This window comes from Carassius carassius, chromosome 2, assembly GCF_963082965.1.
Source record: "Carassius carassius chromosome 2, fCarCar2.1, whole genome shotgun sequence".
Classification (NCBI taxonomy): domain Eukaryota; kingdom Metazoa; phylum Chordata; class Actinopteri; order Cypriniformes; family Cyprinidae; genus Carassius; species Carassius carassius.
In genome coordinates, this window is record NC_081756.1 from 49,692,560 (window position 1) to 49,710,762 (window position 18,203).

Consider the following 18,203-nt stretch of genomic DNA (forward strand, 5'->3'; position numbering starts at 1 on the left):
ATATTACATAAAACATTAACACAAGATAAAAAAAAATTCAGAGAGACACACATAAACAAAATTAGTTTCTAACATTTAAAAAAAAACGAATAGGCAATAATCTCATGGAGAAGTGGAGAAGTGTTCATACACAGCGCAGATCATAATGAGCGAGCGTGTTTCTTTAAATAAAGTTTGAGGAAGCTTGACGATGACGTTGATCCGCGACCATGGTGTGCTGTAGTCCGTTGGTAGCTTACCGTTAGCATTTTATATCTGACGGCTTTATTTACGCTTCAAAATGTATACATTTTGGAGTAGTTTGTAAAGATTATCTTGATTGACAAAACGTGTAAGGGTCATAACTCTTTGTTGAACACAGATCTTATTTTTTGCGATTTTCCAAAAGTCTATGGGGAAACTTTTTGTAGGCCAACTTCCGAGTTGGCCTACAAAGTGACGTCATAACTTCGGCACTCTATTGGCTCGAGGTTGAGTAATTCTTTGACAGGATGAAATGGTTGTTACCCGGTTCACTGAGCTGCGCATGCGCTGCTTATAGCGCCGCGCTGCTGTGAACGGAGGAACTTCACTGAACGAGAAATATGAGTCAGTGGATTACGTGAACGAGAACGATTCGTTCACCTAAAAGATTCGTTCAAAAAGAACGATTCGTTCACGAACGACACATCACTAGAATAAACTCTTAAGTGGAAGTATTTCTATCTATGCGTTGTTCTGAAATAATGGGTATTTCTTAACCCAAAACTTTACCTTAAAATTATAGCTCATATTATTTGTTTTTGTTATTAGAGGCGTATACATTTACAAAACGAAAAACATTTAGATGGCAAATATACTTTAAAGCAAAGGTGTAATTGGCAAGATAACAGAACTATAAAGGGTCTAATGTTTTATTTTCTCTAAATTCTCTCGATGGGCTTATTAGATTATTTAAACGTTACACAGTTTGATATTGATCCTGTGCTATATTTGAAACGCATTTCATTGAACATAATAACTTGTAAAAAAAAAAAAAAAAAAAAAAAAAGCGGGAATTGAAACCAAGGAGTCGATGGGGGGTGTCGGTCAAACACGAAGCGGTTGGCGGAGTTATAATATAGCCGCTTGTGATTGGTCCTTGTTCCAGCCGCTATTCTTCGAGTTGTCCAGTTAAACACGAGTTCATGGGTTTGACCAATAAAAACACGCCACCAGAAACGTCCCCGTCTCTCTGATAATTAGCATAGATCAGTCGATAAATGCCTCTGTCCCGCTCTTTCTCATCATTGTCTCGTGAGGTTTTGATCTCCAGCAGCATCATGCCTGACCCAGCAAAGCCCGCGCCGAAGAAAGGCTCCAAGAAGGCCGTCACTAAGAGCGCCGCGAAAGGAGGAAAGAAGCGCAGAAAGTCCAGGAAGGAGAGCTACGCCATCTACGTGTACAAAGTGCTGAAGCAGGTTCATCCTGACACCGGGATCTCTTCGAAGGCGATGGGCATCATGAACTCTTTCGTCAACGACATCTTCGAGCGCATCGCCGGTGAGTCGTCTCGTCTCGCTCACTACAACAAGCGCTCCACCATCACTTCCCGAGAGATCCAGACCGCCGTGCGTCTGCTGCTGCCCGGGGAGCTGGCCAAACACGCCGTGTCTGAGGGCACCAAGGCCGTCACCAAGTACACCAGCTCCAAGTAGAGCTCCGCTGCAGCTCAACACACAAAGGCTCTTTTAAGAGCCACACAGGTTCTCTTTGAAAGGGCGAGTGCTGTTTTAAGTTGAATCTTATCTAAAATATATAATCTTAATTAAGGTTATTTTTGCCACTATTGGGATGGTTCTGAATGGAATTTCAAAAACATTCAGAGGATGCAAGTACAGAGATGAATATTTATGAAACAATACATACTTGTAACATTGTATATATAATATAACCTCTCCTGAGAGCATCTTTATCAGTGCTACATTTGTGTTTTTTTTTTTTTAGTGTCAGCTCCTCTCATTCCAGATCCACTCACTTCAACTTTCATGTGAACCTTTCAAGCCAGACCTTTGAGCTCTTGTTCTTGAAGACTTTAACCAGCTTTGCTGTCCACAGATTCTGGATCTTTCTCTGATGCAGTGAAAGCTCTTCATGTAAACGGCAGTGAAGCTTCATTGGAGAGATGTGAACTAACCAGATCCCATGCCAAGCTCCTCAATCCCACATTCTCACTCTTGGGAATTATTGCACATATTCAGGAGTACCTCACCATGAAATTTCACTTAGAAACTTTGATTTATCGCAACAGAACATCTTCCCTCAACCTTCACGTGTACCTGATTTTATATGATGAAAAACTGAAGGTAAAATCTAGTGATAAGCTTTATAAGAGGTCATGTAATCTGTCATGTATTTACTGAAAAAAGTAGAAAGTAATCATCCTTTCATCAGATTTTATCTGAAGTGACAATGTAAAGAGTGTATATATATATATATGTATGTTTATGAAACGTGTATGAACCTCTTTGTTTATAAGTTATATGCATCACTATAGCTATTCATATGGACAATAGAGCATCACGGTCCCGCCCACAGCCCGAGAGAGCTTTGGTGCCGTACAAGACCGTGTACATATTTTCATTTTGAGCGCAGGAACTACTCATCCCATAAACCACCACGCCTCACTGAATTCGACTGAAGCCACAACCGCGAACAAGCCTTTTGAGCGACTTCCAAATCTGATGACGGCCGTGCAAACCTTTTCCTCCAGTAAATTTTATTTTATATAGTGACTGTGCAGTAATAAAAGTTCTTTCAGTATTAATCGTGTAAATAGTGTTTTATACAGGTATTGTGTATTTATTTTTATATTTATCATCGCGTATTTAATATTACAAAAATGTTCAAAAATATTGTTTTGACAGTGGCATTATAAAATGCTTGATATAACTCATACACTATGAAGACAACAGTAGCCTAGCTAAAGTGGACGATAATGCTAACTAACGTTACCAACCTCCCTCCAAAACTTAGTAGGTCTTGTCCCTCATGCTGGCCCTTACAAAACCCACAAGCTGACCCTTGGACACGCTACACTCAACTAACGTTACATGACCGTATCTGAAGTGGTTTTCACTCATTTGAACACTTTTTTTTTTTTCCTCCATGAAAAAAAGCCATCATGGCAGCCAAGGAGCACATGATTGAACTGATAAGTCTACCATGCAAAAACGCAACATAGGTTTTTATTTTAATTATTTGTTTTTTTTATTAATGATCTTCAGTCTTCACGGTCCTTCCCGGGGTTTAACCAGAGATGCAGATCAGATGCATCATTGTGGGATTGTTCAGGATTGTGGGTAATGAAGTACTTATCCAAGACATCGCAAATAAAAGGCATTTATCTCAAAACAAGGTTAGTGCCCCATGAACCTTTGGCGTTTATATGAGCATATACTATCGCTTAGTACAGCCATAGCTGGTTTAAGTCTACCATGTATGGTTACGTTTTTATGGCTTATACCCCAACTGTCTAATTATAATTAATTAGGCAGCGGCGGGGCATGCTTTTACATCAATGAACGGTGGTGTACAGATGTAACTGTGTTAAAGAAGATGTGCTCTCCTGATCTAGAAATGCAGTTTGTCAACTGCAAGCCGTTCTATTCGCCGCGGGAGTTTCACTCGCTCATTCTGGTGAGTGTTTACATTCCTCCACAAGCGCATGTGAGCTCAGCTTTACAGAAACTCGCTGATCAGATCACAGACACAGAGCAACAACACCCAGACTCTGTTTTAATCATTCTTGGGGACTTTAATAAAGCCAATCTCTCCCGTGAACTGCCAAAATACAGACAGCATGTTACATGTCCCACCAACTGTGCCAAAGCTATTAGAAAAAAAAACAAACAAAAAAAACGAATAGGCTAATACTATATGTAAAATTAAATAAAAATCTATATACTCTGAACAGAGCACATGTATGCATTTTATTTCATTAAAGATATAATTTATCTTGAATGTAGTTACATAACCCTTTCATATTTTTTAGCGGAAGTTGTCATAGTTGGGAAAACTTCTATAGTGGTGAATGAGAGACTACATTAAATATATGTTTTGTCACAATAGTGTTTCTACAAGAGGGTAAAAAATAGAATTTGATACGATTACAATGCTGATGACCATTAATCAATTTCGATCTCTTGATTCACTATCAGTTCACATTCTTGGGTTAAATTCAGTATTTTCTTGCATTAATTAATATGCCTCTTTGCATTGAATTTAAAACCCTTTTCTCCATTTAACCTTAAATACTACACTAATTGTATAGGCTATACATGATAACTGAAAATAGGATCCAATTTTTAACAAAAACGGTTGATCTGTATGTTTGTCTGCGGCGTAATAATCAATGCATGTGTGTCTCACGCACAATTTGTGAGAGTTAGCAACCCTGCTTTGTCATCGTTGACACAAAAAAAAAGCCTTCACCTCAGGGGCATGTCTAGGGGAGGCTAGGATAAGCCCTGCCTCCCCTGAGAAACTGTCCATCTGATGATAAATAAAAATTTCGTCGATTGTTTTGTGCATATTTTTCCATCACTTGCAGATGGGTCTGTACCAACAAAAATCCAGTTTGGCGCGGGCGCGCACTTTCAAAACAGAGCTTTAGAGCATTGGCGTGTCCACAAGGGCGGCGTATGGGATCGAAGTGCATTGAGAGCGGGAGCGGAACAGCGTGATTTTGACTGAAATATGTTTTTTGAAAGTCAGAGAATTCTGTCCCCTGTCCTCGAATTCTGCTGAGGGTAGTATATCAGTATTTTTGGTTGTGGACGATAAAAATGTCTCCACGATCTGCTTTTGAAGAAATATTGTTGTATTGTGCTGCAGTTCACATTGTATCAGCTGCAGTTCTGACGCCACGGAATTAATATACTGTGACATACATTAACATCAGTGTTAACTCGGCAGTACGTTAGAGTTACTCTCAAGGGACACTGCACTTATTCACAAAATATATATAGTCTGTGCATCTGTTTTAAATCCTTACTGGTTATTTAAACGTTTCATTTGTGTGCTTTTCTGACGTGCAGTTTTTCTGAGCACAATCAAAGCACAGCACGAAAACGAAAAAGCCCTTCAAACTGTGCCTAATTACTAAGTTATGTTTTGTGCTAATACTGTCAAACCACACACAAGGTTTATGTATAGATTCAGTTTGATATGTCTAAGTAAACAACTGAAAGAGGATGCATGTCTGTATATTAGATGCGCGCAGGTCTTAAAGTGACAGTAGGCTACATGCTCCCGTGTGAATTAAAGGGATAGTTCACCCTAAAATTACATTTATGTCAGTTTATACACTTAACATACTATTTATACAAAACATAGTATGGAAGTCACTGTGGACGAGCAACTGTTTGGTTTTCCACCTTCTTCAAAATAACTTATGTCCGGGGAAGGGCTCCGAGCTCAGGAATGGCCCGAACCTAGTGTACCCCCCCTTCCCCGTCTATTTATAAAGTGAACTTGAAGTGAGGAGATGGGGTGGAGGAGGGATGCTGATAAACCGTTAATGGATACAGGTAAGTCAGCGATATTTACACTATGGGATTGATTACTTGATTATGGTCCACCTGTGTTGGTTAGGCTAAGTATCTGACGCGCTCCTCCCGAATCTTATTAATAAAATGACATTTCAATAATTCACGCTTACATATAATTAGCTGAGGTATGGAATGCATATTTGGCGTGCTGTCCGGGGAAGGGCTCCGAGCTCGGGAATGGCCCGAACCTAGAGTACCCCCCAAAAAGCAAATATACATGAGGACAGCCGCCAGTTTAGAGAATGCCCCCCCAAAAGCATAGAGTACTGGCGGGGGCTGATTTGGTTTCTGAGAAGTCGTCTCATTGGCAGGTTGGAAGGGCCTACGTACTCCGGAGGGAGCGACTTGGGCGTTGGGAGAGTAGGCCCTACCGGCTGCAGCTAGTGAACTACTTGGTTGTTGGCGCCCGGTCGGTAGGGCTCGGGCCGATGCTCAACTGGAGCTTTTTGGCGTTGGAACGGTGAGCCCTACCGGCCGATGAGGAGGAGCAGCGTGGTTGTGGTGCCCGACCGGGAGGACCCGAGTTGCCTCGACCGGAATAGGTCACGGTGTCGGCATACAGGCCCTACTGGCTGATAGCCCCTGCTATTCAGTGGGTGAAGGGCCTAGTGCTGACCGAGAGGGCCCATGAAGCCTCCGACAGGAGATTGAGACTCAGAATGACGGACGTCTGGGTCCTCTCGGTTTGACAGATAAAAAGCTTTGGGCTGGCCGACAAGGAGGACTCTGGCGACATCTGATGGGAGATCCCGACTCACGACATTAGATGGATGAGACTCACTTGCGGCCGGCAAGCATAGGCCCGCCCGGGAGAACTCTCGCCAGACGTCTGAAGGGAGCGCACGCATCAGACGGGTAAGCCTCGCCAGACGGGGAGGGTGGAAAGGAAAACCCGACTGGGAGGTCTCTCGCGGCATCCGATGGGGCATTAGACTCAGAACATCGAACGGGTAAGCCTCGCCAGGTGGGGTTAAAAGATGTGAGGGTAGCTGAGGGTAGCTGAGTTATTATTATTTATTTATTTTATTTTTTTCATTTTATTTTTTTTTTGCAGGATTTGGCGAGAGAACGAGACTCGTATCGTCAGACGGTTAAGCCTCGCCTACCGTCAAATGGAAAGGGAAGTTGCGTGGCCGAGAGACTGTTACCGACGTCCGAAGGGAGCACACGCATCGAACGGGTAAGCCTCGCCAACTGCAGAGTGGAAACGTAAAGCAAGTCTGTCCAGGAGGCTCTCGCCAGCGTCCGAAGGGAGCACGCGCATCGAACGGGTAAGCCTCGCTGACCATAGAAAAGGAAAAGGTAAGGTTGTCTAACCGGGAGGCTCTCGCCGGCGTCCGAAGGGAGCACACGCATCGAACGGGTAAGCCTCTCCGGATGTGTGACAGAAAAGGTAACGATAGGTGGCCAGGAGGCTTTTTCTCATCGAAGAGAGAAGCCTCGCTTGTCATAGGATCGAAAAGGTAAGGTTGTCTGGCCGGCAGTCTGTGGCTGGCATCGGCAGTATTGATTACGAATGATAGAAATTTTATATTTTTATATTTTTTTTTGCGCGATGTACTCGTTGGTATTCAATAAGAATGTGTCGCTGGCTGGTATATATTTATATATATATATGTATATATAAATATATATATATATATATTTTTTTTTTTTTTAACATGTGGCCGATGAGGGTTTGGTGGGCTTTCTTTATGTGGAACTGGTTAGTTCTGATGTAACTTTGGTATGCTTCTGAGGACCATCTTCCGAGAGTTTGGATTTGCTGTTTAGAGAGGCCTTTTTGTGCTGCTGAAGTTGCTGCACCGATGCGAAAGGAATGGGTGGAGAAGTTTGCTGGGATGTCTGATAATTGCAGGATGCATTTGAGGTGTTTCTGGAACCAGAAACGAGTGACTGGTTTTTTAGACTCGTCTATGAATAGAGGTTCGTGCGGGGACTTTGCCTGGGAATTCCTACGGTGTAAAAATGCGAGGATGGATTGGTAAGGCTGGATTGGGGAGGGGAGATTGAAAATGTATATAAAATTGCCTTTGTTGGCTTGGTCTGTTTTGCTTTGTTTGATTAAATAAGCGATTGTTTCGTCATCTAGGATGGTTAGGTCAGATACGGTGGGGTTGATTTTTGGGTTGAATTTAGAAGAGATCGTAAGCTCCGAGCACCTAAGAAAACCGAAAAAAGCTAGGATGAACATGGCGTCGAGCGTGTGGGCGATGCTGAGGAGTTGGTAATTTGTGCAGAGGGTGTGGATACATTTTGTGAGGATATCTAGCGTTATGGGTTTCCTGGTGTCTGGATGGGTGGGCTGGGATCGCTGGATCCCTTTAATTAGGAGGGAGGTTTGTGAATTATTTCTTTTGGCTGAGGGAGCGCCGGTCATCAGTTTGTGGAAGAACTGGACTCCACTCAGGTAGCTTTTAATGGATCCGACTTGAAGACCCTTGGCGCAGTTGAGGAACGAGATGAAAGAGGTTATGGAGAGTAGGGAAAAATCAGGGAAAGGGATGTTATGAGTGAGGTGAAATGACTTAGAGCATCTCCATGCGGTCACGTATGACTGGAGGGTTCTGGGAGAGACTGCTGGGAGAATCAGAGTCGAGCGATGCTTCGAGGAGTGCTTTTAGAGGGTGGGTTACGGGAATATTAATTCTGAATAGTGAGGAACCGGAGTGGGGAATTGGTCCGCCTCTGGAGCCAGCATCCTGAATTTCTGAAACAGAAAACGAGACAGGGAATCAGCAATTTGGTTTTCTGTACCTGGAACATGCTTAGCGATAATTATAAATTGATGAGGTCCTCGAGCGCGTGAACTGATGATGCGAGTGTTAGGAGATGCGCGATAAATGGGCGTCCTTGGGGAAATATGCGCATGGCGAAATTTAGATGCCCGAGCAGAGAAAGGAGATCGCGTTTAGAACAACTTGGGCTGTCGAGGAGGGTGGAGGAGACGAGGATTATTCTATCGATCTTTTCCTTTGGCAGGGAGAGCTGAAATTTAGCTGAGTCGAGGTTGATGCCGAGAAACTCTAGGGTTGTGGCGGGACCCATGGTTTTTTCCTGAGCGATGGGAATCCCGAGCTCGGAAAAAACTTTTTGGACGGTGAGGATATGGGCGGGTGGGATTGCCTTGGGCGATGAAATGACCAGAAAGTCATCTAAAAGGTGGATAATGTGTGGGATTGCGTAATTGTTGGAAAGGGTCCAGCAAACAGCTTCGGATAGCATATCGAAAATTTTGGGGCTGCTTTTGCATCCGAAGGTTAACCGGACGGCGAAATAGTATTTCTCGAGCCATCGTATCCCGAACAGGTGCCAGAAGTCGGGATGGATAGGCATCACTTTGAAAGCAGATGGTGATGTCTATTTTTGCTAGCCAGGCTCCTCGGCCTGCGATTTTTATCGGTTCGACTGCCTGATCTATGTCTTGGTATTTGAGTGAAAATTCGTCGAGGGGTATCAAACTATTGATACTCGGGACTGTGAATTGGTGCAGAGATGACAGGTCTACTATTAAGCGTTTCTTACCTGAAAATTGTCTAGTACCCACTCCGATTGGGCTGACTCTGAACGTTTTGAAGGGGGGTTTATTGAAGGGCCCGATCATAAAGCCTGACTCGACTTCTTTTTTGATAAGGTTAGCTACTATGTCGGGCTCTGCGAGGGCGGATTGGAGATTATGGCAGACCGTGTTTTGGGAAAGCTCGCAGACGACGCCCGGGTTAAAACCGTGTCTGAGGCCAGACAGGAAATAATTTGTAAATTCTTAGCGGATAGCGCATTTAGCGGAAAAAAGCTTGTGGTAAGTGTAAAAGTGCCCCCCTCCATAGGACAACACGAGTCCGGCTATTATCGATAAATAGTCGTTGAGTTTGCGTCGCCTGTGGGGGGAAGGCTGAGCAGATTATCTCGGTGAAATGGTTAAATGCAATGGTGAATTCGGAGAAGGAGAGTAATCGATATGAAAGGGGATTTGGGTTTTTTAGCGTGACTGAGAAATCCCCGCAGTCAATTTGGCGGTTTGAATCTGTAGTGGGCAGGAGAGAAAGGAGAGACGAGAGGTCTACGTCCGCACCTGCTAATATCTGTGCTCGGATGCTGTGAGTCACTTGGGGAGGTTCGAGGGCGACAGCGTTTGATGGGACGGGCATCGGTGTAGCCGAGAAGAGTGAATGGGGGGATTTCGCTTGGAGGAGGGTGGTGGCGACAGCTGGGGGCGGAGCTGTGTTTGACAGCGATTGCAGCCAAGCGCTTGCTTGAGCCGCGGGCCCGGAGTTGAAAGACGCTGGTTGCGGGGCTGTGTTGGGCGGCCAGCATGCCCAGGCGTTTGGGCGAGAGTCGGGGCTGTGTTAGGTGGCCAGATAGGCCAAACGTTAGCGTGAGCGGCGGGCTCGAAGCTCGGAGGAGCGGGAGGCGGGGCATTATGAGACAGCCAGTTCGACCAAGCGCTAGCTTGAGCCTCGGGCCCGAAGCTGGAAAAAGCGAGAGGCGGCGCTGTATATGGCGAACTGTTCGGCCAAGCGCTTGCCTGGGCTGCAGGAATGGTATTAAAAGTTCCGTACGATGGGGCTGAGATGGGTGGAGTAGGCGGCCAGGAGCCTCCTTGAGCCTCAGCGCCCTGTGCTGTTGAGATTGAAGCCGCGGTGGGAGGCTGGGCTCCAGCCGACAAAGCGGGTACCCCGGCGGTCGGGATCGGGGCGCGGCCCAGGCTTGCTGAGGTCCTTTTGCCGCGGCTTGATAGCCGCTGGGAGCTAGGCCTTGCGGCGGAGGATGGTGGAGTGCTTTGAGGCGTATTTTGGGGTATTCCTTTCTTTTTTCCTTTCTTTGGAATTGGGGTTGACTGAGGAGAAATTTTATTATTTAGAGAGTTGGCGTACAAGTCGTAAAGTTCGGATTTATTCAACTTGCTTGAAGGTATGATGTCAGTTTTGGACAGGGCCTGCCTCAGACTCGACACCGTCCATTTATCGATTGGCGGAATCGTAGGCCTGGCCGAACGGTAGGAGGACGCGGGGGAGACGGCCGCGGTTCTCGCCGGAGGCGGCGAAGGTAGGCCTAGGCGTCTTGGTAGGCGAGTGGCTGCTCGCGTCGTACCGCGCCCGCGGGTTGGAGCCTGGGGCTCGATTTGGTTGCCACGCCGGGAAGGGGTGGCCTTGGAGTCGACTGGCTGCGGTGATGGGGCTAGATAAAAGCTGGATGAGTCTTCGGACGAGGAATCCCGGTTTTGGGACATGGTGCTAGGCGTGCGGACCAAAATGCTGATAAACCGTCAATGGATAGAGGTAAGTCAGCGATATTTATACTATGGGACTGATTACTTGATTATGGTCCACCTGTGTTGGTTAGGCTAAGTATCTGACGCGCTCCTCCCAAATCTTAATAAAATTACATATAAAATAAAATTGTACCCATATTAAATTGTTTAAAAATCTGAATCAATCAGAGGGAGTGTCAGTCACGTTAAAAAAGTTAACATCTTAAGTAATTTATGGATTAATACTTATTGGAGACGTGAACCGTTTCAAAAAATGGGAACCGTTTCAAAAAATGGGTTTACTAAGAAGAACCGGTTAAATTGAACGATTCGTTCATGAATCGGACATCACTACTTCCTCACTGTTCCACAAAACCAGGAGAAAAGCATACGTTGATAAAATGAAAGTGGCACCCACCTCCTTACTGCGTCTGCAAGCAGAAAAATAAACAAATATCAAATCACTACAGCCAGTACAACAGGCTGTCTTGAAGATACACCATGGGCGGATGTGCACATCGATGCTGCAGTATAGATATATCGATTCTCAGAAGCTTCTATTTTGGTATCGATATTTTCTGCAAAGTATCGATACTTAATTATATTTATAATTTCTTTATAACTAAATGTTTTAAGCAGTGAGTGCAGGCCAATCGGGACGGTGTGTGTCTGATATAAAAAGAAAAGGTCTCGCATGACGTTAACACCGATTGGTCAGTGCAATGTGCCATTCACCATCACAACACGGCATGCACGGTCGCGACTTGCACTAAAGATGACAGCAGTACCGCCGCTCCCTATAGAGCATCACAGTCCCGCCCACAGCTGGTGCCGGAAGTAAAAATTCAATACAATTTCTGCATTGACATTTGGGAAATAAGCAATAAAAACGTAAACCAGCTACGACTGTACTAAGCGATAGTATATGCTAATATAAACGCCAAAAGTTCATGGGGCACTAACCTTGTTTTGAGGTAAATGCATTTTATTCGCGATGTCTTGGATAAGTACTTCATTACCCACAATCCTGAACAATCCCACAATCCTACAGTGATGCATCTGATTGGTGGAACTTGTGTTACTGTCTGGTTAAACCCCGCGAAGGTCCGTGAAGACTGAAGATCATTAATAAAAAAATAAAATAAAATGAAAACCTGTCTTGTGTTTTTGCACGGTAGACTTATCAGTGCAATCATGAGCTCCTTCGCTGCCATGATGGCTTTTTTCAAGGAGGAAAACAAGTGTTCAAAGGGGTGAAACCCACTTTAGATAGGGTCATGTAACGTTAGTTGAGTGTAGCTTGAGTTCTTATGCTTATGAGTTCAGCCGTAGCTGGTTATCCTCAGACATGCTCTAAAACTCTTTAGATACGGATTTTTCCTGAAGTCAATGGGAGAAATAAATGGGAAATTTACTTCCGGCACCAAAGCTCTCTCGGGCTGTGGGCGGGACTGTGATGCTATATACGCAGAATATGCAGTTTGTGTAGGGCACCAAATCCCAGAGGGGGCCACCATCCCAGTTGGTCAAAAAAAAAAAAACCCTGCACCATTCTCCCATCCGCACTCGCGACGGTTTGCACCTCAGGTTTGCGGCTGAATGTTCATAATTGATGGATGGACATCTATGCCTGGGTAAAGGACATCACCAATCCGGCGCAGAGAAAATAAAACTATGAAAAAATGAAGTTGGCTTGACGTTGGACGTTCGAGAGTCTCAAATTTAGGGACCGTCTCTAAAGTTACATGCGATATTGGTATACACTTTTCTAACGTTAGTAGCATTTGAGGAAAATGACTTACAGTCATAAAAACAACTGTACTTGTCCATGTAGGTGTCAGCTATAATGCACAATTGAATTGAATGTTTGATATTTATTAAAATAAACTGTAAATCATATGTAAATTGTGCTACTTTTTCACATGGGCTCAAACACAAATTTGAAGCTCAATAGCATTTGTGGAGAAAGACTTGCAGTCATAAAACAATTGTAATGTGTTCATTTAGGTGTCAGCTACAATGCACAACTTATACATTTTTAATATATATTAAAATAAATTATAAAACATTTAGGTAAAATGAGGCCCGTTTATCACTTTCAGGCACATTCTTGTGAAAGGTTTTTTTTTTTTTTCAGGTTCCCTTATGAAAATTTCCCATGGTTTTAAAAAATAACACCACAAATCATTGTTCTTGTAGCCATGGTAACTGCAAATTTATATAAATATGAAATTAAGATTATTTTGAAAAATCACATACACTTTTAAAATTATAAGCAGTATTGGTATCGGTATCGGTATCGTTAAAATTGTAATAAAAAGTATTTGTATCGTATCGCATGGAAAAAATGTGGTATCGCCCACCCCTAGCACTGGTTACACAATAGCAATCAAATAGAACAGGGTTTTTTTTTTTTTTTTTTAAGCAACACAACTGCTTAAACCACCAACTGGGAAAACAGACAAGCCAAACTCTTTCTGGTGAATTGTCCGATCCCTCTGTTTAAATACAAGCTCCTCTCCACAGCTTTGACGAGGAACAGGTGACATCAATTAGGTCTACTGTGGGAGGACAGGTAGGAACAGAGGAAAACCAGCAAAAACTACACTTCCCAACAGGATGTTAGGCATCAGGGAAGCACAGTTACACACAGTATTAACAGCAACAAATTACATACATTTTAGGATGTAACACTAATTTCTATTAATATTATTATTAGTATTATTTTATTTTCCTTTGGATACAACTATTACAACTATAGCATGCTGGCAAATGAGTGTGACTGAAACATTTTTACTTTTTTTAAAAAAAAAAACAGCATCTTCTGTTTTTCTCAGATACAAGCAGACAAGTGGTATACTTTAAAAGTGGTTTAGTTTATATAAACACCAATTTACATTATTTCACTGTTTTGTAGGAAATGTTCTTTGAATTGTTTGTAATATGAATGATAGTTGTCTGGCTTGAAGCAATGCCTGACACTGAACAGACTAAAACACATTTGTGCTTTAAGATGGAAGCAAGAGAAGTCATTAACTATATATATATATATATATATATATATATATATATATATAGTCATGCCCAAAAATATGGACAAGAGATGGCAAATGGAGGTTTAAAAAATAATTCAATAAAAGGGTGTCCTTAATTGTGGCTAATGTGTATTAGAGAAAAACATTTATTTCATAATAATATTTCCCCCCATTTTAATTCCTTATTATCCAATGAAAGTTTAGTTTAAATAAAAGTTCAAAAGGATTAACAATGCAGATTAATTTTCACAGCCTTCTTTGATCATATTTACCAAGGATGTCCATATTTTTGGGGATGACTGTATATGTAACCATAAGGGATTAGTTTTTAGTAAATATGTAAAAACAAGCTGTCAAACTAAATTTTACAAACCACATGCAAGCAAGTTGAGGAACTGTATAAAGACTTTTGTAATAGTACAAACAGAAATAGGCCTACTATTCAAACAGAGATTCAACAGTGGCACGCAGAGGGATAATCGCTGGCACGCAAGCAATAAGGAAAACTGTATAATGACGTACAGTTTGATGTAATAACTTCTCATAGTCACACAGCCTGTTAGGAGCTACAAATATTATTAAAGTGTGAGAATTAACTTGCATGGATGCACGTGCAAACACTGCACATACTACACTCTCAAAAAGGATGTGTTAATTAATAACACATTTTTTGTGTTATGGCTATTTTAACACATTTTGTGTAATTTTAAGTTGATCATGTGTAAAAAAAAAAAGCGAAAGAGAGAGAGAAACAACACAGTGTGTCCAACACAATATGTGTTAACTATCATCCAGTCACATTGCTGCAACGTCACTCCGCACCTCAAGAAGGATGTTCGCGCCTCTTTTTCCATCGATGGTGGATGACTTGGATGCACACATCAGGTATGTTATTTTTTATTAGAAATTGTAAAATATACATTTTTAAAGTATTTTATTATAATTTTTTTAGACGGTCAAATGTGCATTTAGTTAGCGACCTCTACTCTCTGCGGGTATTTTCCGTTAACGCGAGAGGCAGTGTTGAACAAGGCAGCAACCGCGTCTGATATTAACGTTAGTAACGTTAAGTTACTTCAAAAATGATTTTTAATTCTCCTCATACACTTCAGTAAGTTTGTCCCTCATTCTCTGGAGAGAACTTGTTTTTAACGAGTTTTGTTTTTCTTTGTTTGTTTTGTTGCAAATGACATGATGTCTGATAAAACGCTGCAGCTCCTTAACAGGTTTGACACAGTGGTAACGTTACCACTTTCATTGTTATCTGTCGCATCTCTTTCATTAAAAAACATAATGTATTGATGTTTAGTTAAATGCCCTTAAACAATAACATGATTTATCAAGGTAACGTTAACGGTAAAAATTTGATTGACTTCGACATTCGAGTACGTCTCCATTTCAAAAAGGATGTGTTCATTTGAATATTTTAACACAGTTTGTGTAATTTTGTGTACGTAATTGACACAAATTGTGTAATTGATAACACATTGGTGTGTAGAAAATTAGCAGGAATAACACACTGTTGAGTTAAAAGTAACATAATACGTGTTGTCCTCAACACAGGTTGTGTTGTTTTCAACATCCTTTTAAGAGAAGCGCAGATCCTGGAGTGCTCAGGGTCTCGCGCTCCCCTGGGATTTTGGCACTTCTCTTAAAAGAAAAAAAAAATTCGAGAGTCCATTGTAATACGGAATTCGGATTCAGAACCGCGTACTACCACACTACTTGTAATATGTTTTACCATAATATATGGCAGAAATAGTTAAAGTAATATGAAGTACCATTTTCATTGAAAATGAACATATTTTAACTGCCTTTTTTTTCTCGAAGGTTGCACCAAAGAACACATGAAGCTGGTCCAAGTAGTCATCAGAAGGTTTGTATATATAACTGAGTGCTGAAATAACAGCACTCTTTTCAATATTTTTATCACTCCGTTTGAATTTGTTTGCACATTCCACAGAAACTAAAAGTCTGTACACTTGTTTTCAATAAATTAATTCAATAAATATCAGCAAATATATTTCAATAAAATGTAATATGTTTAGGGCGCAGAACCTTTTTTTAACACCTTTAAAAAAAAGGTGTGATTGAATGTTTATGACTGTGTGAATCATTCATCAGTTCTATTCAAAACTGGTGATTCATTCTGGAGCAATATAAGTGACTTTGAGTAACTGAATCACTAACTCATCTAATAAGAACTACTTTGTGCTTTTTATATTTCCAGCATCAACGTAATATAATTGATGTGGACACAATGCGAGCACTAATTGAAAGCAATGGCTCGAGTATATATAAGGATTATGAAGCTTCAGGAATGCTTTCAGAGACATCAAGAAAGCTCCTTGACAAGATAGGAGTCCGTGCGTTGGTGGAACAAAGTGGATTGTAAGTTTACAGTTGAGAAATTAACTAAAACAACTGTGAATGTGATAACGTATATAGATGTTGAGTTCTTTGAAAACACACTTATTTTTAATAATTTGAACTGAATTTGGTTCCTGTATTTTATTTTAATGTATTATGCACATGTCGAATTGGGTAATTCTTCCATGTTTTGTCTATGTTTTGCTTATAGTTACCCTTGTAATGAAGAGAAATGGATGTTGGCAGAAAGTGTGGTAACACTGTTTCCTTCTCTGAAGATCAAGATGGGAGAAGAGAATGAAGGATTTGTAAGTTGCACTTATTAAAACTCATCGAGCCTACTTTAAATAAATGCAAATTGGAATAGTAAGTGTGCTATGTTAATTAGTTAACAGGTTACAAATCAATTTTAAAATTTAGTGACTAGGTTTTTATTTTTTATTTATTACCAATATTACAATTACAATAACACCAAAAGTACATCCACTCTGCTGGTTTGCTTGTCACAAATCATGGGTTCTTGTAAAAGTTACAATTGTTATCCTCCGTCTTTCATCCAGGAACATTTCTATGACCCAGTCTCCCACAGTGTACTTATTGAGATGAGACTTCGAAATCTACGGAGGAAACTTCATGATGATCAGTGTCGCTACCAGCGCAAACATATTCGATTCAGTGATTCCTCTGGTGTGTTTATCAATTTGGAGGTACCTGCTGAAGGGGAGGAGGAGTCCTCTCGGGAGTGGACGACTGTGATCAAAAGGATGAAACCATCTCCAGAAAACCTCAATACCATCAAATTGGGCATGGAGAAAACATACAGTAATCACAGGTTATGGGTAGCAAACAAGTCCCCAACAGTGAAAGAGATTTTTGGACAATATCCTCGATTTTTAGACATGCCATACTTGGTAAGGACTTTTGTTTTGCATGGCTTTTCCTTATAGCTAGGTATGAATAGACTTGTCAGCAAATAAGGGACATGGCTGGTAGATATTCTGTCCACATGAGTTCAAAATGTTTTTTTTTTTTTTTCAGTTTGCTGCAATCTAGAGATTAAGGTGTACTAAAATCAAGCCCCACCACTTATCTTTCTCCATTCAGTTTAATTAAAATCATTATACTGCCGTAAAAGTTTTTGTTCTTTTTTTTTTTAAACTGTTATTCATAACCTGGAATGGCCCACAATGCCTCTCTGAAGTTAAAACTGCATAAACTTGACTCGAAAAGACTCAATATTTTGTGAACATACTGAGGAAACCCAGTAGTGTTGTAATTATGTAATCCCGTGTTGTAGCTTGACACTGAGTTTGGAAAAATGTTTCCTGGAAAAGTGATTCATTTGAGAAATGCTGCTGATGTAAAACCTTCACATGATTTTCTACAAAGAAAACCTTTTTGTAAATCCGAGATATAAAATTGTTTAAAAATGTCTTTATGAAATTCAAATGACATGTGGATGTTGACTTTGTGAAAATGTAGCAGTTAAGTTTTAAATGAATTAAAAAAAGCTTTTTTGTTTTGCGTTCATTATAACTGGTCAAATAGCACATCTATGACACAAATTGTGTGATTTATGACACATTAGTGTGTTAAATATTTTAACACACTCCCTGTGTAAAGAAGAATAACACACTGGTTGAGTTAAAAGTAACACAAAATGTGTTGTCCTTAACTAGACACACAGGTGTGTTAAGATATAACACAGGTTGTGTTGTTTTTAACACATCTGTTTTAAGAGTGTAGGTGCTTCAGATCAAAGCCTCGGTCTAACAGCACTCGTCAATGTCAAAATGACTGAGATGGCCAATCAGATCAAAGTAGGCGGGGTTTACTGTTCACAGAAGCAGAGCGCGAAGCGTCAGTTTAACGTTAAAGAGAGTGAGGTAAGATGAAGCTGCAAATCAATTAACATTAGTCAACTTTTAATAATACGTTTTACCATAGAAATGTTAAATGACCTAAAGCTATATCCAG

At 41.2% G+C, this 18,203-nt stretch overlaps 2 protein-coding genes across 2 annotated transcripts in view; one reads left to right on the top strand and one right to left on the bottom strand.

Annotated features, from left to right (window-relative positions):
* The window catches only part of LOC132111928 (histone H2A-like), a 153,929-nt gene that overhangs the window by 73,124 nt on the left and 62,602 nt on the right, over positions 1-18,203 (bottom strand). The window lies entirely within an intron of this gene.
* Positions 1,227-1,735, top strand: LOC132111798 (histone H2B-like). Its single transcript, XM_059519401.1, has one exon. The coding sequence runs from the start codon at positions 1,242-1,244 to the stop codon at positions 1,674-1,676; it is 435 nt and encodes a 144-aa protein (XP_059375384.1). The 5' UTR covers positions 1,227-1,241; the 3' UTR covers positions 1,677-1,735.